The following is a 24,844-nucleotide window of genomic DNA, read 5'->3' as shown; positions in this document are numbered from 1 at the left end:
TCCCCCGAAATATTACAGGTGTTTAAAACATTCTATGCGAACTTATATACATCAACTAAACCTGATAATATGGCGATCAGACAATATCTCTCAAACCACAAAAACATCAAGAAATTGACATTGGCGCATAGCAGTATAATGGACAGCCCAATCTCCATTACGGAGCTACTGGACTCTATTAAAAGACTGAAGGGCAATAAGGCCCCAGGGCCAGATGGATACCCGGCTGAATTTTATAAAAAGTTTGCTCTGGTCTTAACCCCACCCCTATTACTGGCCTGTAATGATGTATACACCTCAGGGACCCTCCCCAAGACCTGGTCTGAGGCAATACTTACTATGCTTCCCAAGGAGGGTAAAGATTCTTCAAACCCCGGATCTTACAGACCTATTTCCCTACTAAACGTTGATTATAAGATCTTCACCTCTATATTTGCCCACCGTTTTAACTCCTTTATTGGAAACTATATTCATACGGATCAGATTGGCTTTATTCCCAATAGGGACATCTCAGATAATATCTACAAGGCACTGAATATCTTGGCATTCAGCAGACATCATAATATACAGTCCATGTTTCTCTCACTAGATGTAGAAAAAGCCTTCGACACCCTTGAAATCCCATACCTACAAGAGCTTCTCTTCCAAATGAACTTTGGTTCCAAATTTTTACAAATAATCAAAGCAATTTATGAGGGCCCCCATGCGAGAATTAAACTAAATGATATAGCGTCCGATTCCTTCCCTCTCCACAGAGGCACGCGCCAAGGCTGCCCCCTCTCCCCTATCCTCTTCGCTCTGGCTATAGAGCCTCTGGCAGAGGCAATAAGGACTGATAGGGGAATTCAAGGCATTGAAATTAATAACCGCAGCTTTAAGCTCTGCTTATTTGCTGACGACATCTTATTATTTATCACTAAACCACTTGATTCTCTAAAATTTCTGAATGACGAACTTTCTCATTTTGGGAGAGTGTCTGGCTTGAAAATAAATCCTAGCAAGTCCACCATTCTGCCTGTAAATCTACCCGAGACCACATGTAGTAGCATAAAACGGCAATTTGGTTTCCAGTGGGTTAAAACACACCTTCATTATCTGGGTATAAATATCCCTTCTAATCCGGCTCAACTGCTCCAAGTGAATCATGCTCAAAAGCTTAAAGAAATTAAACAACTCCTGCTCAAATGGAACAAGCAAAATCTGGCGTGGTATGAAAGATACCACTTGATAAAATCCTTTGTCCTCCCGAAATTGATCTTCCTATTTCGAACGATTCCAATCGACGTCTCTAGTACAATTATCAGCCAGTGGCAGACAACTTTCAACCGATTTCTATGGCAGAACAAACGCCCCAGAATAGCCTTTAAAGTCCTGTGTGCCCCTAGGGCGGCAGGAGGCTTTAATTATCCTGACATAGGGCTCTATTACGACGCAGCCAGGCTGTCAGATGTCCTTCAAATCCTGCATCCTACCGGGCACTCTGATTGGACTGGTATATTACAAGTCTTCTCCCAGCCGAAAACATTAAGGGAAATATTCTGGTCCGCGCCGAGCCTCCGTCCCCCCTCAGTACACCACAATATATTCCTCAAGGCGCTTTTAAAACTTTGGGACAGATACAAAAAGATCCTCCTCCCGGCTATATCTCGCTTTTCAGTAATCACGGCTCATAAGGGCATGCCCCACCAACACAATATAACAGCGCTACGCCCTTGGGGAGACTTAAGAGACTTAAGGCTGTTAGACGTAGCTACTAAGGACGGTATCATAAGCAGAGTAGAACTGAACGCTAGAGTAGACAGGGAAATCCCTTGGTTCTTCTATCTCCAATTGAGATATCTCCTAAATGCTCTAGATATAAAAAACATAATGGCCAAACCGATAACTGCACTTGAAACTCTTTTAGACTCCCGATCACTTACTCGTAAAGGCCTCCTATCAAAATTCTATCACATACTGATTGATAACAAAAAACCAAACAATGAGGCACTGCTGAGCAACTGGCAACGCGATTGCGGGACAGAACTATCTCAGGAAGATAGAGAGCAGGTTTGGGCATCTGCACTGATTAATTCCCCTGTCACCAGTGTGAGACTTCAAACCTACAAGCTTATCCACAGATGGTATCTCACCCCCCAAAAACTAGCGAAAATATACCCAGGCAGATCCCCCCTTTGCTGGAAAAAATGCGGAGAGCAAGGTACTTTCTCACATTGCTGGTGGGAGTGCACCTATATAGCTAACTTCTGGCAGACGATTCTCCGTGAAATCTCTCATATCACAACTTATGTGATACCCCTCCGCCCGGAACTTATTTTCCTGGATCTTTGGAATGATTTGGCAATTCCCCAAATAAGGAAAGATTTGATCAGAATTCTCCTAGTGGCTGCAAAAAATGCGATTGCACTCAGGTGGAAATCACACTTTCCACCCACTCTTGATATGTGGTACAGAATGGTGTGGGATCACCTTATGATGGATAAGATAGCAGACAGAATCAAACTGCTGCAGAACCCCTCTAAAACTACGCAGTTTTATTCAAAATGGTATCCTTTCTTGGACTTTCTCTCCCAGAATTCATGGCTGACCTCTTCGCTTCCTCATTACACGGTTATAAACCCTGAGATTTGAACTATAGGATTGCTATGTAATATGCCGGTTTTGCTTGTTTATCATTTCCCCTACAAGGCTAACACCTACCTTATACTGTATTCGGAACTTGACAAAGATGTACATTTCTTGTTTAACTTATCTGTGTAAACTACTGTTATTACTCTCTTGCTTTCGCTTGACTATGTATAGCACCATGTTAAGGTTATGCAGTTGCTATTGTTATTCTTGTTATATGTTGAAAATTCTTTAATAAAAAATAATAATTAAAAAAAAAAAAAAATTTCACGAACCACGAACTTTCACGAACTTGCCCCTGGTTTGCGAACCGGTTCATTTGGTTTGTGAAAATGTCACATCTGGGTCAGAAAAATCATCACTTCCGGGTCAGCAGAAGGTCACTTCCTGCCAACAGTTCACTTCCGGGTCAGCAGAAGGTCTGCAGGAAGTCCATCCCCTGTTGCCTAGGAAACTGATTGATTGGCACCAGGCTGTCTGCAGTGACGAACCAAAAAATGAACCAAATGAACCAGTCTAAAAGTTCGTGGCAGTTTGTCAGAAATGAGATCTGATGAACCGTGGTTCGCAAACCATGAACCGGCCTGGTTCGTGCTTAATTTTGGTTCGTATTTCAGTTCGTGCCCATCTCTAGTTGTGTCACATTATTTAGAACTTATGAAAGATTCCCACCCCCCCACCCCCCCAGGAAAGTACCACCGCCATTAGTGAGGTGCAAGCGGCTTGTAGAACCACCGCCTTCAGTATTAAACTTTACTGTGAAAGGCTCCATGACTTTGGCAGCCATTCTGTATATAAACAGTGGTAACTGACAAGCCATTTTGCTGTTCAAGGCATACTTGAATGAAGTGGCCAAATACTGAACTCTCATTTCCTCAGCACATCAGATTCCCACAGCTGTCTCAAGCATTCCTTTTTTTTAAAAAGCTTTCCTGCTGCTTGACAACCACAGCCCTTTTAAAACATCAAATACACTTGGTAAAGGAAGCCATTGATTACATGCTCTGTCTTGCTAAGCCATCTGGCATCGTCTTCAATTGATGTATTGGATGGTAATAGGCAAGTCTCTATTTTGGCTTTTTTTATATCACTCTGCGTACTCATTGCTGCATGGAAAATCCTTTACAGTATACATTAGAAGTCATTTGAAGGCATACTTTGTCTTTGTAACTGACAGGTAGGAGAAAGGGTATGCTAAGAATCCCTTTGTTTTCTAGGGATGTGCCCTTCGATCGTAGCTGGTTGGCTCCATTAAGGCCTCATATTTATTTATTTTTGGTGCTGGGAAATGCTTTATTCAAATGCAACTGCAACTAAATCAGATGCTTTTCTGAATTTGTTTCTGCAATTATTTATCCTGAGATAACAACCCCTTACCACACTTCAGGCTCTGGTACATGATCATAAATCAAAGTGAAAAGAGAATGATAGAGCAAAGGAAATAAAATGGGATTACAGTGGATTCACCTCTGTTTCCTGTGGCAGGGCAGTAAGTGATTGTGCAGATAAATGGACATTATCTTGAATATGCAGAAGTGGGTAGAGGTCAGAATCAGCCTACAAAGGAAATAAGCCAGGACTTGAGAGAATGACTCAAGGTGATGAGTATGGCTGTCTGGCTAAAACTTCCTGGAATTGTGTCCAACTAAACAACTCTAGTGGATTCAGGATAACAACCTCTTACCAAGAACCCCTTTCCCAGATGTGTGCTGTCTGCTCTGACTCCATTTTGGCTAAAATCATTTTAAGAGATAGCAATGCCATACTTTGGAGAAGGTCAGACCAAAGCTCTCCTCAAGCTATGCTAATGAGTGGCCATAACTTTGGATGGGAGACTGTTTCATTGGTGAGATCTGCACACCACAAGGCCTTGCGCCCACCTAGATCTATCAATGTAATCTCATCTGCAAGGACAAGTCTTCCTGAGCACCAAATATGATTGCTATCAAGCAGCCAAATGGGCTTCATGACTTGCACTGACCCTGTCTGAATGTCTCCTATTAACCTGCTACAGACAAGGGTGAAGCCTCCACACTGCCAGCCCTTTCTGTCCTCTCTGCCTAGTTACCTTTCTGGGAAATCCTCTTCCTTGTTCATTCAATTTCAGGAAACACATAGATTCGCACCCAGGGCTCATCCTGAATTCCTAAACATTACATTTATTTATTTGATATTCTTATGTACGAGCTCCCGTAACTATTGGCTAGCCAAAGGCAGGCAGCCTAATCCCCTCTGATGGCTCAGAGGTCGCCCGCTCTACTCATCTCTGGAACCAGCCAACCTTTTCTTTGGGATTTTCGGAAGCCCTTCCAGAGGTCCTCCTGGACCTTCAAAGCAGATAACATACTCTACATAGCTCAGCAGACTGTGGATAGATAAATCACATGTATGCCATTAAAGGTATTTGAATTGAATTGAAAAATCACATGTTCTATTTCCTCTTATTGGCAATTGTGTTAGTTTTTCAAGCTAGCCAGGCTGTGGAAGTGGGAAGAGGTTTCTCCCTGGTAGAACTTAATTCCCCCAAATTGGCTGCAGTTCTGAGTGAGTGTCCCAGACCCAAGTGAGAGAGTCTACAATAGACATGGGCATGAACCAAAAAAATTTAACGAATCCACAGTTCGTGGTTCAGTGCCGATGACGATCCCAAAGTCGCGAATCGCAACGGACATTTCCCGTTGCCAAACCAGTTCGTGGTGCTCAGAACGGCCCCCGTTGCACTTAAAGAGCCCATATTCACAGGGAGTGTGTAGCAGGCTCTCCTCCAGCCAGCATCCAAGTTTGGTCAAGATTGCAATAGGGATCTTGGAGTTATACCCTCTCCAATCCGAGGCCCCCAGAAAACTCCCACAAAAATCCAAGCTCAATTATACTCTCTCTGTGTCTCCCCAAAGGCTAGTAAGTAGCAAGCAACAGCTCTCTCACTCCACTGCTCACTGAAAGTGAAAGCCAGCCTAGGAGTGCAGTGCTTTTTATAAGCTGAGGTCCCATAGAGCAACGCAGGAGGTCTGTGTTTGGCCGTCAGAGCTGCCTATCAGGGTTTGCAGGGATGAGATTGGAGTGCCCATGGCTACAGAACACCCCTTCCCCCTCCCTCCCCCGGGTGTCTTCTCCCAACTTGTAACCGCTTTGCAGCTCCATGGTTGGAAGGAAGACCTGCCAGTCAAGGTAAGCTGGGCTTCCATTCGGGTTTCCAGGGCAACAAAAGGAGCGCAGACAGAGTTCAGGCATTCCCCCAGCTCCGTTTCCCGTTTCCAGGGGAATTGATTGATGGTGCCTGTCTGGCTTCCCGAACCGTGGCCAAACGCACCGAACCAGGCTTCTTCCGAACGCTGGTTCATTTGCTGTGGACAATCACGAACTGCCGGATCGCGATCGCCAATTTTGTGAGTTTTTGAAGTTCATAATGCAGTTTGTGCCCATGTCTAGTCTACACACGTCTAAGGAAACATGAGAAAAGCAGCACGTGTAGTAATAAACCCCAAATCAGCACATTCTTTGGCAGCCTCTGATCCCATGGATGGTAAGTAAAAAGTACCACCATTCATGTACTTGAATTAGGAAGCAACATGCCACTGGGTATTCTAGAATCTTTTGTGTGCAGTACCAGAGCAATGATCCTTACTCACTGTAGCCACTCAAAAGCAGTAGGAGACATTTCAGTGCAGGATTCTTTGAAGAGCGAAGGGATACAGCCAGAAGAGAAAACGAGAAACAGCACCCCGCCCAGGCACACATGGAAGCAGTTTCTGCTCAGAAGATCCTGGCCTAGAGGTCCAATGATATTGTTTGGCATCAGGAGAAAGAAAAAGGAAATTCTTAACATGATATATAATGAACTAGACTGTTCAGCAGAAGAGCTAGTTTTTCTTGATATACGTATTACTGAAAGAATGGCTAGTTTTTAAATGTAGCCATTGAAAGTACTGGATGATGAATGAAATGTGTTAACCAAATATATACTAATGTTATGCTTTATTTAATAACTTGCATTACTCAAAAGAGATCAGATTGCCATTAAATAAACACTTATAGAATCCATTGGTGTAGTGTTTAAGAGTGACAGGGCTCTAATCTGGAGAACTGGGTTTGATTCCCCACTCCTCCGCTTGAAGCCAGCTGGGTGACCTTGGGTCACAGCTCTCTCAAAGCTCTTTCAACCCCATCTACCTCACAGGGTGATTGCTGTGAGGATAATAATAACACACTTTGTAAATCTCTGAGTGTGGCATTAAGTTGTCCTGAAGGGTGGTATATAAATCAAATATTATTGTTGTTATTATCACAGTGACGCAGTGTTATACAGTGGTTAGAGTGTCAGACTAGAATCTGGGACATCCAGGTTCAAATCCCCACTCTGCCATGGAAGCATACTGGGTAATCTTGGGCCAGTCACACACTCTGAGCCTAATTTATCTCACAGGGTTGCTGTGAGAATAAAATGGAGAATTATGTAAACCACCTTGGATCTCCCATTGGGGAGAAAGGTGAGGTGTAAATCAAGTAAGTAAGTAAATGTAGTGATGGCCTCCATATTTACAGACACTGTACTTCTGATGGTCAGAAACGGACATACCAAAAGGGGATGGTTACCACCATCATGCTGTGCTTGTATAACTCTTGGTCCACTAGAGGGAGTTAAAGAGTTGGGGTATTCCTTATAAGGAAAAAAAGGCACAATTTTCCCTGAGAGATTGGAGGGCCTGAAACTGCTGGGAGAAACACTCTTTTCTATGAACACTCTCTATTAATATTTTAATAAAATTTAAATAAATCATTAAATAAAAAAACCGATATATTTGTCTGATATTGCTCCTTGAATTAAATAGGTCACACTTGCGCACTTCTTCAGGGCATCCAGTTTACATGTGTTGTTGGTCTGCTTCAGCAAGGTAATTAGTATGTATATGTGTGTGTGAGAGGGAGATTGTCACAAACAGAGGGTGCTTCAGTTAAGCATCCCACTGTGTCTGTTTTGTTTGGGTTACACATTCACATTGACTTGGTCCAGAAAAAAGCAGCCTAGAACAGATTGTGTGCCATGTCTGTTTGCCAGAATGCTGTATTATCAAGGTGTTCATCAAGCTGTAAAAAATAGGAACAAACTTCATCTTATGTCTGTCACTTCTGGATGGTGAGTGGCCCTTGACATCTTGATGGACTCCGGACCAGAGTGAAGTTTAGCAAAAGAAGAGTCTATGGTAGGTATTCTTGCTAGACGGGAATGTTTCACAGAAATGCTGTTGAAACAAGGACTTATCTGTCTACAGCATTAAAAAGGCCAGTGACAATGATCCTTTCATTTTTGTAATCCTTTATTTTTTTTTAATTTGATCCTCCCATAGTAATGTACTGAAATGAGTAACAGTTACATTGTACAAAGCATTTAAAGAAAGTACCTTGACTTGCTGGTTATTTCAAAATGAGATAATAAACAAAAGGAAAATTAAAATCTGGTCCCTCACCAATAGGGCAAAATACCCACCCCCTCCCTCCCCTGCCCCCCAAAATAACTGAATACAGTTAATTATTTATTTATTGGGGGGTTCTTCTTTTCAAACATAGGTGTGGAACACTTCATTTTACAAATAGGATTAACATGAACATAACATCACACAAGCTCGCAGACAACCGGCATAAAATATTGGGTACAGTTTTCTTTTTTCTTTTTAATCAGAAGAATCATGCTTTCATGAAGAAAAAAAAATCAGAATGCTTTATACATTTGAATCATTTTGCTGTATTACAAAAAAAGACTCTAAATCATCTCTATTCATCATTTAGTTTCATTAAAAAGGAAAAAAAATAGTAAAAGAGGAATGTAAGAAATCTTTTCGAACACTGTTTGCATGTCTGTATATGCAGATCCATTTGCCTCCCCTTTTTTTCCTTTTGAAGTCCATGGGTGCCCAGAAAAATGATAGGGTGGGGGACTGGAACAGTGCTATGGATTTCAGAAGAACAGTGCTACATTTAGCAAGAGTGCTTTTTTTTTTCTCAATCCACAAACAATTGTTTGCCAACAAATAAATACATGGTACACGCAACACCAAAACAGAGAGAAAGAAAAATCGAGAGCAACCAATGAACAACACCAACAAAACAAACAAACAAAAAACAGAACAATGACATGATTGTCTAAAATTAAAATGTCATTACATTGATCAGGGAAACACTTGAACTATAGTGGTATGTGGCTGTGGTCTTTTTGCTAGTCATACGCTGAAAGGCTCATCTCCTTGAAAAGATGAATTTTCCCGTTTTTTTTTTTTTACAATATACACAGACATCTTACATTATTGTCTCATGTTGGTTTCTAGTTTTTATTTTTAAGGAGTTTTTTTTTTTTTTACAATGCAGGTCAGAAGGCAAAAGTTAAGGAGAGGGCAAGCAATTCCTTGTCGCTGTGTTCAAGGCTAATGGCTGGTGTATGTTTGAGAAAACTGCTTTGTTTTCCTTCAATGGTTTTAAATGCATAAAGCATATATGAAGAGGATTTGTACAGGAAAGCAACTGTTCCTAATCCTTGCTCCAATTTCTCTACACGCTAACCCCGCCCCTAACAAAAAAGGAAAACAATTCCATTTGAGTTTAATGAAGTGCTTGTGTGTGCGCGATTGTGTATGAATACAAGCCTCAACCCATTAGTCCCTCTCCAAGCAGGTGGAGTGGAAGACACATATTTTCTAATCAAGGTCTATTTGATCCATGTATTTTGAAAGTCGCATTGATCCTCAAAATGTCAGCAGCTGCCTTCGCTGTGCAAAACAAAATATTGAGAATAAATAGTTTTTTTCTTTCTTTCAAATTGTTCAGTTTAAGGTCACCTGACTTTAAATGTGACCCATCAGATTTCTAAGGCATCTGCTCCGCAGTCTTTTAAATAGTCTTCTAGGAAAGAGCCACGTTGCTAGTTTGGACTTGGTCCCAATCCAGTTGCATTGACGGTGTCATACATGACTGATAGACTGGATAGCACTGGATTCTGCAGCGGCTCTTGCCATACTGTGCCACATGTTAGAGGAATTGTGGGATGCCGAGTGGAGGGTGTCCTTGTCAGAGAGCGAAAGCATCATGGCATACGCCTGCAGCCAAAGGAGAAAAATCACGGTTAAGATTGGATGTTCAACAATGTTATTTGGATCTACCCAGGGATTTTTTTCTGGGAAAAGAGGTGGCGGGATGCTCAAGAGGGAAACGAGGAAGAAACACATGGGATCCTTTGAAATAATATTATTTTCATGCATTATTGCAAGTATTTTCAAGAGGTGCCGGAACTCCGTTCTACCACGTTCCTGCTAAAAAAAAGCCCTGGATCTACCGTTGCATCTTGGAAGAACCTATTTAATCCATGATATTCACATATTTGACTCCATTTGGGAGCCACTGTGGAACCCATTTTACTTTATGTACCACGAAGCACTCTCCTACTAATCTCATGGGACCTCATGACAGAAAAATTGATAGAGATATGTTCTAGGTCAGTGTTTCTCAAAATATTTTAACTCCACTCCCTTCTCAATAACTTTACCCTCCCCTGCAACCCATATGGATACAAACAGCAGAATCCAGAACTCCACAGGCACAACAAACTTTTGGAAACCTTTCCTTCCATCTACAGCCCTGTTTAAAAAGCTCCTCTGGAAAATTGCTGCCTCTGTTTGCTTTATTGTGCTACATTCGGGGGTGGGGGGTACAGAGGGAAGCTGAAAGATGAGACAGGCAGGAAAGTTATTTCCTCTTTGTCGCTGTCCCCATTGAAAGAACTAGTAGGAACTCAACTGAAGAAAAATGTAATTCTTAGCCATTGAGGGTCCAACTGCCAGACCTTCATGTCAGTCTCTTGTGGATTGCAGTCTGAGAAACACTGCACTAGGATGAAGTGGTATCTGAATATAAAATACACTGCTGACCAATAAATTAATTTCAAAACCATAGTAAATTTCCTGATTGAGGATGTTAATAGTATGGTAGTGAATAAAAGATTCCACATGGATATGTCAGAACACACCCTGTGGCAACTTTATAGAAGTAGTTTAGCAAATTAGGAAAACAAAGTTACAACTTTTTTCTTCCCGTGAAGGAAAAAAACTAAACAGAAGCAGCAGTACTAACAGGACTCACTTGGGGCAGTGCAATCCTGCATAGATTTACACCCTTCTAAGTCCATTGATGTCAACTCTACTGTAAAAGTCTTCAACCAGAGTGTGAGGTAGCACACATGACTACTTTCCAGAAGAGTGTGGCTTCAATTTAACTTCAGATTAACAGATTACCACTTCAGATCCACTGCCATGTGAACTTAATCTGTGTTGTGTGTGTGTGTGCCGTCAAGTTGCAATCAATTTATGGTGACCTCAACAAGGGGCCTTCAAGGCAAGTGAGGAGCAGAGATGATTTGCCATTGGCTTGCTCTGCAGAGTCTTCCTTGGTGGCCACCCATTCGAATACCAACCTGAGATCTAACAAGACTGGGCTATACCATGCCACCTTTCCTCCCAAACTTAATCTACTATATTGATAAACTGCAAGGTCAGAACAGAAATAACATTGGAGATCTCTTAATGAGAATCATCCACTCTCTTAACTTCTAGCCCCTTCATCTTTTGACACAAATTGCTGCCATTCAACTTTGCCATTATTTCAACACTGATATTAACTGCAGTTTGCAACAACAAAGGTCCTCGCTATTTTCTTTTCTTAAGATGTGTTCAAAACCAGGTTACTCAAATCATAAATATGATCGGAAACAGGTTTTGAAAGTGGTTCTCATTCGAGGCAAATAATTTGGAGGGAATGTAATACTTAACCAGGGTAAACTGGTCTGGGGAAATACGTGGTGAGAAGAAGGAAGCAAGTCTGTGGTTTGGTCCTGATAGTTAAGAGATCCCCACTGTTATCTCCACTGCCTCATAGCTAGATGGATTGTGCTGGGTGCCACATTTGCCCACTAACAAAGGGCCACGTAAACTGGGATGCAGAACCACAAAAAAGATTGAGATGGGGTTTCAATTTTCACTATCAGCAGAGTCTTAGTTGAGAACCATTGGTTGCTATCTCCTGCACATTCTGAGGGAAATATAGCCTTTACCTGGGATTTGGACTTGCGATACAATGGTTGCTTTAAGTCTTCTGGCAGATGGGAGGTGCTGAATGACGCCAGTTCAGCTTCACTAAACTGGTTTTCTTCCATTTTCCTCACTTTGAGGCTATCAGTGAAGTGCCTTATATGGTCCAAAGCAGAAAGTCCAGTTTTATTAAATTCATCTTCCTTATACCTATGAAAAGACCGAACATTGACAAACTGATTTGGAAAGAAGATCACTACAGATTATTATTGTAAGTTCATGATGGCCTGAGCCTTTCCTACATAATAAGAAATGCTAGGCACAATCCAGAGTATACAAGGCACTCATCTTGCATCTTACTTAAAAATCATGGGTTTAGGCTAATCACTGGCTAATTTTAATCTCAATCTCAACCCTCAAGAAAAGTCCTCAATAGAATAAATATATTTAAATAGAAGTGAAAAATTAAGAACGTATATAAGCAAGTTCTATATACATATTTGATTGATTACTATATGATTTAAATTATAGTAGTTTGTTTTATATTTCCTTCGTATGATGTAGATGATCGTGTTTATGTTTTATGTATGACTTAGATGATTGTAGACAATTGCAGTACTGGATGATTGTAGAGGTATATTATGTATGATTGTACAATTGTAGTTCCTGTTTTATGTTTGTGAGTTTATTAATTTAAATAAAAATTTATAATTAAAAAAAGTCTTCAATTGCTCAGGTATTTCTCCATTCCAAACTTCCTTGCAGGTCTAGAACTAATCATCAACAACCATTTCATCATGGAAGTGGACCATTGCTTGCTTCAGTCCCATTTTTAAAGTTTAAGATACACCCCCCCCCCCCATATTTCCCACTGTTGACCTTGGTCATTTTTGATTTGTTTTCTTAGACCCAAGATTTGGTTTCTTAGATGCAAGTTCCAGGGATATGTCTAAAAGTTTCAGATCAAACTGTACCCAACTGTGCACTCCACATGAGCAGTATCATAAGTCACAGTTATGTGATCCCTTCCTCCCCAGGATTTGCACTGAACCCATGAAGCTGCCTTATACTGAATCCGGCTATTGGTCCATCAAGATCAGCATTGATGGTTGTTGGGGGTTTTCCGGGCTGTATTGCCGTGGTCTTGGCATTGTAGTTCCTGACGTTTCGCCAGCAGCTGTGGCTGGCATCTTCAGAGGTGTAGCACCAAAAGACAGAGATCTCAGTGTCTGAGAGATCTCTGTCTTTTGGTGCTACACCTCTGAAGATGCCAGCCACAGCTGCTGGCGAAACGTCAGGAACTACAATGCCAAGACCACGGCAATACAGCCCGGAAAACCCCCAACAACCATCGTTCTCCGGCCGTGAAAGCCTTCGACAATACAAGATCAGCATTGTCTACACAGACTGGCAGCAGCTTCCCAGGGCCATTGGTGGAGGTCCTTCACATCATCTACTGCCTGAACCTTTCTTTTTTAAAATGCAGATGCTAAGGATTGAAACTAGGGTGTTCTGCATGCCAGGCAAATACTCTTACCTCTGAGCCACTGCCACTCCACATACATGGTACCAATTTGTGGCAATAGCCATCCTTGGTACAGCAGCAATTCATCTGTTGGATGGCAGTGACAGCTAAGCAATTGACAAGAAGCACTTCCCAAATGCCTCCTTTAAAGAGGAGATGCTAAGGAGTACTAATCAGAGTTGCCCAGTATCTGGATATGCTCTGACCTTGTGCTGAAGGCACAGGGACAGTAGCACGCTCACAATGGAAAGAACAGAGTGAGGGGAATTTGAAAAAGCTTAAAATTCTAGTGCATACACTCACTCCATCTACACACAATGTTATCTGAATGTCCTGTACTTCTGGAATATTTTCCCATAGAACTGACTGCCATTGGCATGAGAACCTACCTGCCAGGAGAAGACTTGCAATTCATTTCCAAAGCATTTGCTTCTTCGTAGTCCCCCTCGGTGGCCTCTTCATGTAGGCTGCTTGCCACAGGTTCTTTCACTGGCTTCCCCGTTATCTCACTTTCTTCATCTTCTTCATCCATCATTACTTCATCTTCTGCTTCTTCATCCTCCAACAAGTCTGAGTTCTGGCTTGCCACCAAAGTCTTTTCATCTTTAAAGTGACTTCCATTCATTCTTTTTTTTAAAAAAAATATATCAATCAACACATAATCAGATCATAGGCTGTTGCAGAAATGGAGAGAGCCCTTTTGAAGGCTCTGTTTTCTATATATTGTTTTGCATTGGCTGTCCCACGGGTCATAATTCTGCCATAATTAAAATCAATATTACTCCATCCAGTTCATCAAGCTGCCAGTACTCCCTTGAAATGCAATTCACAGCCTGATAGAATTGTGAAGATAGTTTTTCTCCATATTATGCCTAAGTCTTAGATTACCACATTGCATTATCCTGAGAAATAGAATTCCCAACATATTCATTGCTGGCCTGGGGGAAAAATTATTCACATTGTCAGCTGCCTCCCACTTCCTTTTCTCCCCACAGAGAGATGCTCATAATGGCTATCGGTGCAACATAATCTATTTCACAGTAGGGGCCATCAATTGAGGGCAAACCAACCTCACACAGTTGTTGTGAGGATAAAATGGAATAACTCTGTGTAGACTGCCCTGAGCTCATGAAAGGGGATTGGATCCAATAAGTAAAATAAAATACACAACATGTTAATCTATTTGCAAGAAGGGATAGGGTTGTGGATCAACGGTCGAGCATCTGCTTTGTGCATGGAAAGGCCCAGGTTTAATTCCCAGCATCTCCAGTTGGATGAGCCAGGTAGCAGGTAAGGTAAAAGACCTCTACTTGAGTCTCTGGAGAGCCACTGCCAGTCACAGCAGACCACACTGACCTTGAGAGAACAGTGGTCTGATGTGTTCATGTGATCTTGGCCACATACGTGTCCATGTGCGTACACAGGGATCAGTCTTGTAGCGTGTGAGGTGCTGGGACACCGAAGTGCAAATATTTTGGCTAAAGTGAAACCAGTGAGAGTTGAGCTAGAGTTGAGCTATTCATGAAAATCACTGGCATCATTTAAAACTGTAAACCAAGATTTTAGCATTATAGCAGGAGACAAGATTAGATTGCCTTACTAGAATATCGTAACTCAAACTCAAAGCCTAGTTCACATTTACCAGGAGCAGCCAAGGTTATCCAACCCACTCCTTAAAGTCAAATAAGCCCTTTCTTTAAAAAAAAGTCAATATCATTTCTCATCTGATTGTTTTTAGATTTTCCAATGCATTGTTTATAATGCAGCACTACCCAAAAACAATTATCTTATGGGTAATTTTAAAAGGTTGTTCCTGCATTGGTCAAAGTATCTGTATTCCATCATCTGTGTTACAGAAGAGAAAAAAATCGAAATGAACCAATCATCACTAAGGACTACAGAATCCATTAAGCATAAGGAAGTAATTTTGGAAAGAATGTCAAGAAAATATGAATTTTCAATTATTTTTTAAAAAATTGAACTGATCATCAACTGGTGGGTATCTTTGGCATCTTTCATCATTGTGCCCTGATACTACATTTTGGGCAGTCATAAGACATTCTGAACTATACACCAGGGTTTGCCAGATTGCAAACTGTGCAAGATGAAGACCGTTTGAAGTAAAAAGGGTTTGGATTGAAACCAGAGTAATGAAAGCCACATGATTAAGCAAACAGATTTGCTAATTACAGTTTTTCATATGCAGTAATTTGCCAAGTATGAAATATCCATCAAAAGTAGTCTGAAGTGCTGAATTTCGAAAGGAAACACTGGACGACCCATCAACCTTTTCTTCTTCTAGACTTCCTATCTGAGGACATGTTGAGACCAGATGGAGAAAAAAATGACCCATAACAATCAAGCAAGAAAAAAATTTGAATATGTATGTAATGTATAATCGAGTGACTTCACAAATAGATGTCTGCTAGGTATATGCCGACAACATAAAAATGAGTAAGAAAACTTGAAAAAGTAAAAGTCACAAGCTGTAAGCACCAGGATTTGAGCCCGGTGGCACCTAAGAGACCAACAAGATTTTCAGGGTATGAGCTTTTGAGAGTCAAAGCTCCCTTTTTCAGCTCCCTTCTTCAGCTGTATACAATTTCTGCCCTCAAAAGTAGAAAGCAAATCAAAGAAAGAAAGGAGGAACTTTCAGCCTAGTACATTATTGTATGCAAGCTTACAGCGGTGTGGAAGGCTTGTACTTATTCCCAATGTAATGTTGTTTGCAAATCCATCAAAAAAGAGACACAGATGTACTCAATCTATATACCGAATTAAGTCTGATAAGGCATTCATGGTAGCAGTGAGCAGCAGTTTGAACAGAGCAGAGCCTTACATTTGTGTTGAATAGTTATCATGAGCCAAGCCTGCCTATCATGTGGTAGGCTGGAGATTTCTTTTCAAAAAAGAAAGCTTAAGCACAGTTGCTCAGGGTATTTGAAGAATGCTCAAGAAGGGTGGGTGGAAGGAGTAAAAGTAAATAGTCTTTTGGAATAAAAAATTAAGATGGATGTGCAAATCTGGATTTCTTGTAGGTAATGGACCCAATTCAGGGAATGTTTAGTGTAATTAAGGCACTCCTGAAATCAACAGTGGCTATGTTCGCGTTACAATCCTGTTGGCTTTAAATGGACTTTTCTCTGGACTGTATCCAATATCTTTTTGAACATGAGTTGGAAAAATAACTGACTTGGAAATGTGGTAAAAAAAATAATCAAGCATCGCTGAATAAATCCAGCTTACCTTTCTTCTGAATTGTTATGGTTACTATTCCCAATGAAATTCCGAATTTCTGTAAAATATGAGTCCTCTTTGTCATCTAGGATGGCCCCTGTGCTTTCGAGTTCAGAGTGTGGTGAAGATGTAGCAGTACCTTTAAAGAAAGGCAAAGCACGGTCACTTGCAGGATTCAATTCACCCATCAGTTCATGTACTTTGTTCAGCGAAGTTATTAAGGTTATATTTATTGTCATCTGCACAGGTACAAGTTCAGAGAACTTACGGCTGTACTGCTTGGAAAGGTTAAGACTCCATTTCTGGTTCCAATCATGATGTGAAAAACTGACTGGACTAGCTGAAGAAGTAGTTTGTACCATCCTAACGGATTGGTCTGCCTTCTTAATGAGGCCCTCACACATTTGGACTGACAGAACTAGGAGTGTGCAGTTTGGTTTGGTATTCGGAATTAAAAACAAAATTTTATTTGGTATACCTTTGATCCAGGAATTCTGGATCAAAATAATGAATACCAAATCAGATTTGGAACACTAAATTTTGATTTCTGATAAGAATTTAAGATTACAGTCATGGCTGCTTAAAAGTCTGAGGATGGAGTAAACCATAGTGTTTTTTTTATCACAGGAAGAGCCCTGTAATTGTTCAGGAATGGAAAGCATGGGGGTGCGGTGCCAAAGGAATGCCAAATCCTCAAAACTGTCTCTGTGGTGATGCCATGAACTTGGTTTCACTGCTCCATCAGAGGCTATCAGCAAATTGATAAACAGATCTACACCTGCTTTCAAAAAGCATTCACGGGAAGGCAAAACAAAGGCTTGGATGCACCAGAATCTCTCAGCCCCCACTGCAACCCCAAATGAAGCAGGAACATCACACTCTGCAGGCAGAAACCCTTACATCTGCAAAATTTCTCCAGTGGATCAAAGCCCCCCACTCCCTCTCCAGTACACTCCCCAGCACTGTCAATGAACACGGGCACCAAATGTTTTGCTTTGCAAAGAATAGATGGTTACATACATACCAGACATGTTGCCATTCTCGTGCTTTTTGAGATGTCTATCTAAGTTGGTTTGTTGACCAAAGCACCTGTCACATAGGTGACATTTGAAGGGCTTCTCCTTATTGTGGATGTTCCGAACATGTCTCTGCAGGTTAGATGATATGCTGAAAGACCTGTCACAGTATTTGCATCTGAAAAGAAACACCAAACATGAAACCAGTGTATGAAATATAACTTGAATTCAAATTTTTCCAAATGCTATCACAAAAAAAAAGTGGCGTCAATCAAACTGAAAAACCAAACATAATACTACTCTAATTCTTGAAAAAATGTGTTCATTTTTATGGGCTGAAATTTACTGCACGTATGATACAATTCGTATTGCTTTCTCTGGTAAAGTTTTCCTCAACATAATGAGGCAGAGTCTCCTTATAAAAAATACGCAGTGGCATTACAAGCAAAGTTACACCCTTCCAAGCCTGTTGATTTCAATGGAATTAGAAAACTGCAAGCTTTAACTCTCAAAAGTTCATACCCTGGAAATCTAGTTGGCGTTTAAGGTCCTATTGGACCCGAATCTTGCTTTTCTGTTAAAGATGGCACTGTTATTCTTCCAACATGGAAGTTTCTGCTAATGACATTTATTGATTGATGTTTTAATAAACCACCTTATTAGTGATTATGATCAAATGCCAGTGATATTGATTAGGCATACAGCAAATGGTGTTTGAACATCTTCTAAAAGTGAACCTTGCAAAACTTTACTGGCAGATCTTCCAGCAATACAACACCTTCTGCAACCTTGAATGTTCTCTTTTGTTCTTTCTTCAGGAAGAGCACTGAAATCAAATTACAAGTTTACTAATCTCTCAGAATGAACTGTATATATTTTGCTCTGCTGAGTTATGCTTCCTGCTGGGGTGTGAACTTAGAAAAAAATCATTTCAATTTCATTTTATTGTTTCAGAAATGTCATGATTATAACTTTCCTGAAGTTTTCGGAGTATTACTATCATTTTTGAAATCCGTTTTGAGTAAAATTTCAAAGTTTGATAATATTAGGTATTGATAGACCTGGCCTCCATCCAGACATCAGGTCTACTGTCCTCTGCAATCAGCAGGTTCAGACCAGGTCTCTGGATGCCAGGTCTACATCCACTATTTTCAATGGGCAGTAGACTGACTGCCTGGAGACAGAGTCTAGCCCTATTGATTCCAATGGGCAGTACACCTGGCATCCAAGTCCAAAGGTCAAGTATACATCCACTGTTTTCAACAGTGGCAGCACAGTTGGACATCAGGTTTATTACCAATTGAAAATGCTGCAGAAAAAAACCAAAACAGCCCCAAAATTTCAGGAGTGTCTTGCTTCATATTTCTGGTGCAAAACAAAACAGGGTATGTTGGCCATTGTTTTAGACTAGAATGGCTGAATACACAATTCTATTTCCTGCTCCCCGTGTCAGAAATCAGACTTGAGCAGCTTCCATAGTGGACATATCTGAATGGGCATGCCAGTCCATTAGGGAAGATACATATTACTAATTTGGGGAAAGTGCAGGGCACACCAAACGGAAGCCAGTTGCGCATGCTGCCCCAGCTGTACATGCTGTCCCATCACTACACCTTACTGGTTGTCACATGCAGAGTGCATCTCAGTCATACATGTACGAAGTAACAGATGAAGCAGCACATAACACAGGGCAATCTATTCCTATCTATTCAACCGAATTGCACCAAAGCTTGTAAAGTATGGAAAGCAGCGTCTCCAATACGGTACAATTAAGCACTTTGAGAAGAAGGAAAACATGAAACAAATTACATCTAAGTCTGAAATTGCTTCTAAGGCTGAAATAAGGTAGAAAGGCCACTTTCCTCCTTATTCAAAATTACACTGTGTGATTAAATCTTTTCTTGAGGAATTAGTTTGCTCAATTGCTAATCCTGGAGGAAATTCAGTTATCTCCCCAAACCCAGAAATAAACATTTCAAATCTTTAATACTGTGCCAACATGAGTAGTTTAGTCTATCGCTCCGGTACCAGAGGCATCAATTTTCATACGCTGCAGTGATTTGGAGTCCCTGAAGCCTTTACTGTATTGCCCTTTAAGCCATTACTAAGACCCACTATAACTATTCCAAATTCTCTGGCTGGCTGCTGGCCAACCATCTTCATCACTGTCACCCCCCCCACCTCCCCAATAGTCTATTTTTCTTGAACTTCAAAACATGTCTGTTACATTGTGTGCTAAGTCAATTATTCAGGGAAGAAATTATGCATTACATTGCTAATTGTTTCTGGCTGTTATGCGGTGGAGGAGCATAACATGTTTCAAGATACCTCCTCTTAAAGCATGAATTAAATTACATGCAAGCCTACTTCCCAAATAAATTCAGGACTGGAGGAGGAAAAAAAGAGATCTATCCCAAACAATGAGCTTGTTCTCCTTCCTTTGCAAGCCATAAAATACAGCAATTTGTGTTTGTTTTGTTAGAAAACGAGCTGAGTTCTTTTCAATTGATTTTATTAAGTGAAAGTTCCATTACGCACAATTAAAATTCTCTTCTTATTTCAGCATGTGCATTGTTCTCCTGGGTGATATTCCTGAAGGCTTTCCCTGCTGAGTGCCATGGATATCAATGGAACCTCCCTGCAGCAGTTGTTTAAAAGTTCTGAGGGATGCGCATGTTTGTGAGCAGGACAGGAGGATGTGCTTGTGGCAATGCAACAAGCTCTCCAAATAAATTAGACAAGATGAAGAATGAAATGGGATGGGCCTTTAGCCATTTGAAAATGCAGTTCTGATTACTTTGCCTGATTTTCACGATCCCCTTTGTACATAAGCTAAAACTGTTTAATGAATTTAATGAATTTTTACCACACGTATATTAAAATGTGGTTAGAAACAATGAGTTGCAGATAAAATCGCTTCCATTTGGCAATTGCTGAAAACATGGTTTCTTGTGTGCCACAAGAAAGCACTGTGATCTTGACAAATCTAGATATATCTGTGCGCTGGATGAAAGACACATACAGTCCTATGCAGTGATCACAGATCCTCATTCCATTCACATTGCAATGCAGCAGATGGAAATGTGCATCCACATCAACACTATGCACTGAAGACAGCAACCGCAACAGGTGCTTCGCATGTGAATGCACCATGCAATGTGAATGCACGATGCATTCCAATCCAACAAAGAATGTGAATGCAAGCATGCCTTTGCATGTGTCCCATGCTGGACTGGATACTTGTCTGAAAGATGCCACTTTTTTTTTTTTTTGCATGCTGCTTCATAGCTACTGCTGCCTGTTGAACTAGTGCAGCAATCTAAGAACTGAGCTGGTTAAGAATTATAGGTAAAAGAATTCCATTAACAAGTGTTGATTTAATTATGTTATATACCTATGTTAATTCTTGCCAATGCCAGGAACGTATCTTGTTTTTAAATGCTATCTTAAACATCTGTTACTAGGATGACTAGCATTTACGAAGCCAGGGAGCTTTGGAAGAACCATTTTTAATTCATTCAACATATACAAGCCTGCATATATGCAGCTTTAAATGATGGCAACTCATTGAGGTTTCTGGGTATCCTGCAACCCATAGTCCCTGGACCTGGTCTCTCTATACAACTTAGTACAAACTATGATCAGTTTTGCTCTAAAGTAGTACATTGTACAACCTGAATTCTGTTTTGTTTTTAGTCAAAAGACACTACAGTGCCCTCTGATCACCAAAAGCCTGCCATAGCATCTCCTGCATGGAGAGCTGACAGATAAAGTCTTGACATAGATCCCTTGGGTTCAGCACAGCAGCCACCCCACGCTTGCCTCCCCAAACATGCATCCATTGGGGTACCTGTAAGGCTGTTCTCCAGTGTGTGTCCTCAGGTGACGGGTTAGATTTGCAGATCTTGGGAAAATCTTGCCACAGTATCTGTTATCAGAGAGTGGTTCACATGGATAGTTTTAATGTTTTGCATTAAAGTTATACAGAGAAATCCTAGGCACAGCTCTAATTTCAAGCCAGTCTGGAATGGGGTTTCAATTTATTCGTGTTTCAATATTTTTGAAATCAGGTTCAATGATTATATTGAATCAGAAACCAAGGTGACGATGTCTGGATTTCCTAGTGTACCCACAAGCAATGTATGAGAGCAGGCCTTCTTTATAATGTTCATTCAGACATTCTATGGTTATTAACTTTGTCACTTCCCTAGCAAAGAGCTTGTGGGGGGAAAACCCTTCTTTTATCAAAGGCTTGGAATCTTGGCTTGATGTAAACAGATTTTAAATTGTTCAGCTTATTCAATGTGTCAGCAAACGTGGCATCGTTCCATCCGCTAAAGATCAAAGCAGACACGATTCGAGAGACCTAATCCATCAAGGTATGCTTCTATAATGGCTTCCCTCGATGGTAGGTGACATGTTTTCAGAAAGATCCGATAAACTAATATGCCAGTCAACAAACACATACACTAGCATTCTGAAAATAAGATAGAAGCATATATAGGAGCTCTAGAAAAGCAAAGGAAAAGCAAAATAGCAATAGCAGATAATTCTGCCACATCAGTAATATTTCCCAGAAAATGTTTACCCAAAATAGAAATCCTTGGTAGCATTTCTATAGGATAATGGCTTGCACATTTGGTCCAGATAAGGCCCTTTTGAGATTACTCCATCTTAATAAATTCACATGGGAGAGGATGAGTCAAGACAGCTAATGTGTATTGCATCAGGCGAAAACTTAAGTCTTCCTCACACTCTAAATGCTGCCTTATTGCCATAGTAGAGCTGAAAAGGCAAATTATGTTGTTATGATTTGGCCATCCTAAAAAAATACATGGTGCATATGAGCACATTAAATTGACTATACTGTTGTCTATAAAGGTCAAAACTGTCTGTTCCAAATTGACTCTCCAAAGTCTCGGGGAGAGATCATTCACATTACCTAGAACCTGATTCTTTCAACTGGAGGTGGAAGGGGTGAACCTGGGTCCTTCTACATGCAAAGCAAAGGCTCTGCCACTGAACCATGTCTCCTTCCCAATTGTGGCTAAGTTTTGAAAAATGAAGGTCCTTTAACATTGTTATTCAACATAATTGTTAGTTTTGGATATCCTTTGTGGGTTACAACTGACCAAGCACTGCCTCGTTCATTAGGGGGGCTCTCACGGTGCTTTTATTTAGAAGAAAGGATACTCATTTATGGATATTCAAAATGGTTCTGAACCATCAAAAATGGATCTGCCCTATCTGTCAAACCATCACTCACCTAGTTGTCTGTAGTAGCTAGGGGTGGGTGGTCAGATATTTCCAACCCAATGTCCAATATTTCCAGTATTGGATTGGCAATATCTGATTGCACAAAAGGCATTCCCATATTCCCAATGCTGATATTTCGTTTCTGATAATTATCAGGAATTATGCTCAGGACAGAGCAGCGAGGAAGAAGGCCAGGTCTACTGTCCATTGAAGTGGTCCTTTAAATGGTGTTTAAAGGGGTGATGTACTGGGGGCCATCTGGGGTACACTCCACCCTCCTTAGTCAAGCCTGCTGTCTTGGGGTGGGGGGGGCAGTGCAAGATTTAAAAAAATAATAATTTTGCTCGGAAATTTTGGAAAGGGCACGTTCATCATTTTCGCTTAATTTCTGGGAGTATTACTGTCCCAACTCAATTTTCTGATATCACAATACTTCTGATATTTAAAGAAAATGATAATTATGGCATGCCTGACTTTCCAATACAGAATTAAAATGATAAATTTTGAAGGGCACGCCCATAGTAGCAAGTAGCAATCATTTCTGGGCAACTGGGCAAGAAAGCTATGTAAAACTCAGTTATTTTTTTTCCTTCTTTTTCAGGTTACAAATGACTTACATGTATGTATGGCCAGAATGTTTTTTTTTTAAAACTAGAGGTGAAAAGTATAGGAAATGCATGATAAAGTCCTGAGCTTAAATAGCATGACACCAAATGTTGCCACACAGCAGAATGAAGCACAGCAGAAAGACCTATTAACATTTCCCAGGATACCACGTAACAGAAACCACTGCAATGCATGACATCAGGAGAGACCAGGTTTACTCCACTGAGACTGAAAATGTGTCTACTGATCACTCTGAATGCAAGTGAAGGGTGAATTCAGAAGTGTCTTGAGTGGAGAAATACTGATTGACTATAGAGGATTTATTCTGTAAAGTAATAGGTACAACTTTCCCCTTACAGTTACTACAGCAATTGACCTGAACCTGTAATAGCAATATGACAGGTGTCCAAATACAATGGAACAGACTGGAGCCTTGATGTAATGTAATAATAACAACAGAACATTTGATTTATATACCGCCCTTCAGGACATCTTAAACCCCACTCAGAGCAGTTTACAACGTATGTTATTATTATCCCCACAACGAAACACCCTGTGAGGTGGGTGGGGCTGAGAGAGCTCTGAGAGAGCTGTGACTGAGCCAAGGTCACCCAGCTGGCTTCAAAGTGGAGGAGTGGGGAATCAAACCCGGCTCTCCAGATTAGAGTCCTGCTTCTCTTAACCGCTGCTCTCTTATTTATTTATTTGATCAGTTTTCATCATTCCAGATGCTACCCTTACTATCATATTAATCAAGAGAATAAAACTGACAAGATCACAAACAGCTTCTGGTCTAGTCCATTTTATTGTGAATGGGAAGGGGGAGAAATAGCTCTTGAATTGTGGAACTAGGTTCCAGGCTGGGAAATTCCTAAAGATTTTGGAGTGGTGCATATGGTGGTGTGGAATTCAGGAAGGGATTTCATCTTGAATTTCACTTACACCATAAGATATACCATAGAGCCTGCCCTTTGAGGCTGCCATTTTCTCCAGGGGAACGAATTGTCAGCGCTAGCTGTCGCTGCCACTGGGCGGGGCACCGGCTGGGCTGGTCCTGACATCAGAGGGGTGCCAGGGATGCTGCAAGACCCTGCTCTGTGGAAGGAGGGGCGGTATACCTCACCCAGACTCCCTCTCAGTCCACTCGCTGGCCTGCTCAACCTGGTCTGCTCACCCTCTGTGACCTCCACCATCTCCCCCTCCAAGCCTCTCTCTCTCTTCCAAGCCTCCATTCTCACACTGCTCCACCTCCACGCCATCACTCCTTACTCACACTAACCACCCCAGAGCTCTCCCCAGCCAGCCTTTATAGGGCCCCGCCTTCCAGGGTTGGCCTGGGCTGTCTCAAGCTGCTGCAGTTGGGGTAGCTGGCTGTTCTGCCTGGATCAGCAACAGCTGTGTCATGTAGGCTGGTTGCCAGGCCTCTCTGGCTGAGCTGATTACTGAAGGTAGGCCCAGCTGTGGCCCCTTGGCTGGCTGCCCAGCTCTTCCCACAGAATGCCTTCAGC

At 41.2% G+C, this 24,844-nt stretch overlaps 1 protein-coding gene across 6 annotated transcripts in view; it reads right to left on the bottom strand.

The window, feature by feature from the left end:
• Positions 1–8,277: 8,277 nt before the first annotated feature.
• The window catches only part of MECOM (MDS1 and EVI1 complex locus), a 362,312-nt gene continuing 345,745 nt past the window's right edge, over positions 8,278–24,844 (bottom strand). For all 6 annotated transcript variants that reach the window (XM_054982632.1, XM_054982634.1, XM_054982633.1 and 3 more), the window contains 6 exons: positions 21,325–21,402; positions 17,483–17,652; positions 16,468–16,597; positions 13,611–13,847; positions 11,720–11,906; positions 8,278–9,713 (listed from right to left, as the gene is read on the bottom strand). In XM_054982632.1, coding sequence (XP_054838607.1) covers positions 9,579–9,713; positions 11,720–11,906; positions 13,611–13,847; positions 16,468–16,597; positions 17,483–17,652; positions 21,325–21,402 — 937 coding nt within the window. In that variant the 3' untranslated portion in view covers positions 8,278–9,578. The remainder of the gene's footprint in view (positions 9,714–11,719; positions 11,907–13,610; positions 13,848–16,467; positions 16,598–17,482; positions 17,653–21,324; positions 21,403–24,844) is intronic.

This window comes from Eublepharis macularius, chromosome 6, assembly GCF_028583425.1.
Source record: "Eublepharis macularius isolate TG4126 chromosome 6, MPM_Emac_v1.0, whole genome shotgun sequence".
In the NCBI taxonomy this organism is placed as follows: Eukaryota; Metazoa; Chordata; class Lepidosauria; order Squamata; family Eublepharidae; genus Eublepharis; species Eublepharis macularius.
Note: the sequence above shows the minus strand (reverse complement) of the source record. Positions and strands in the feature narration are given on the sequence as shown.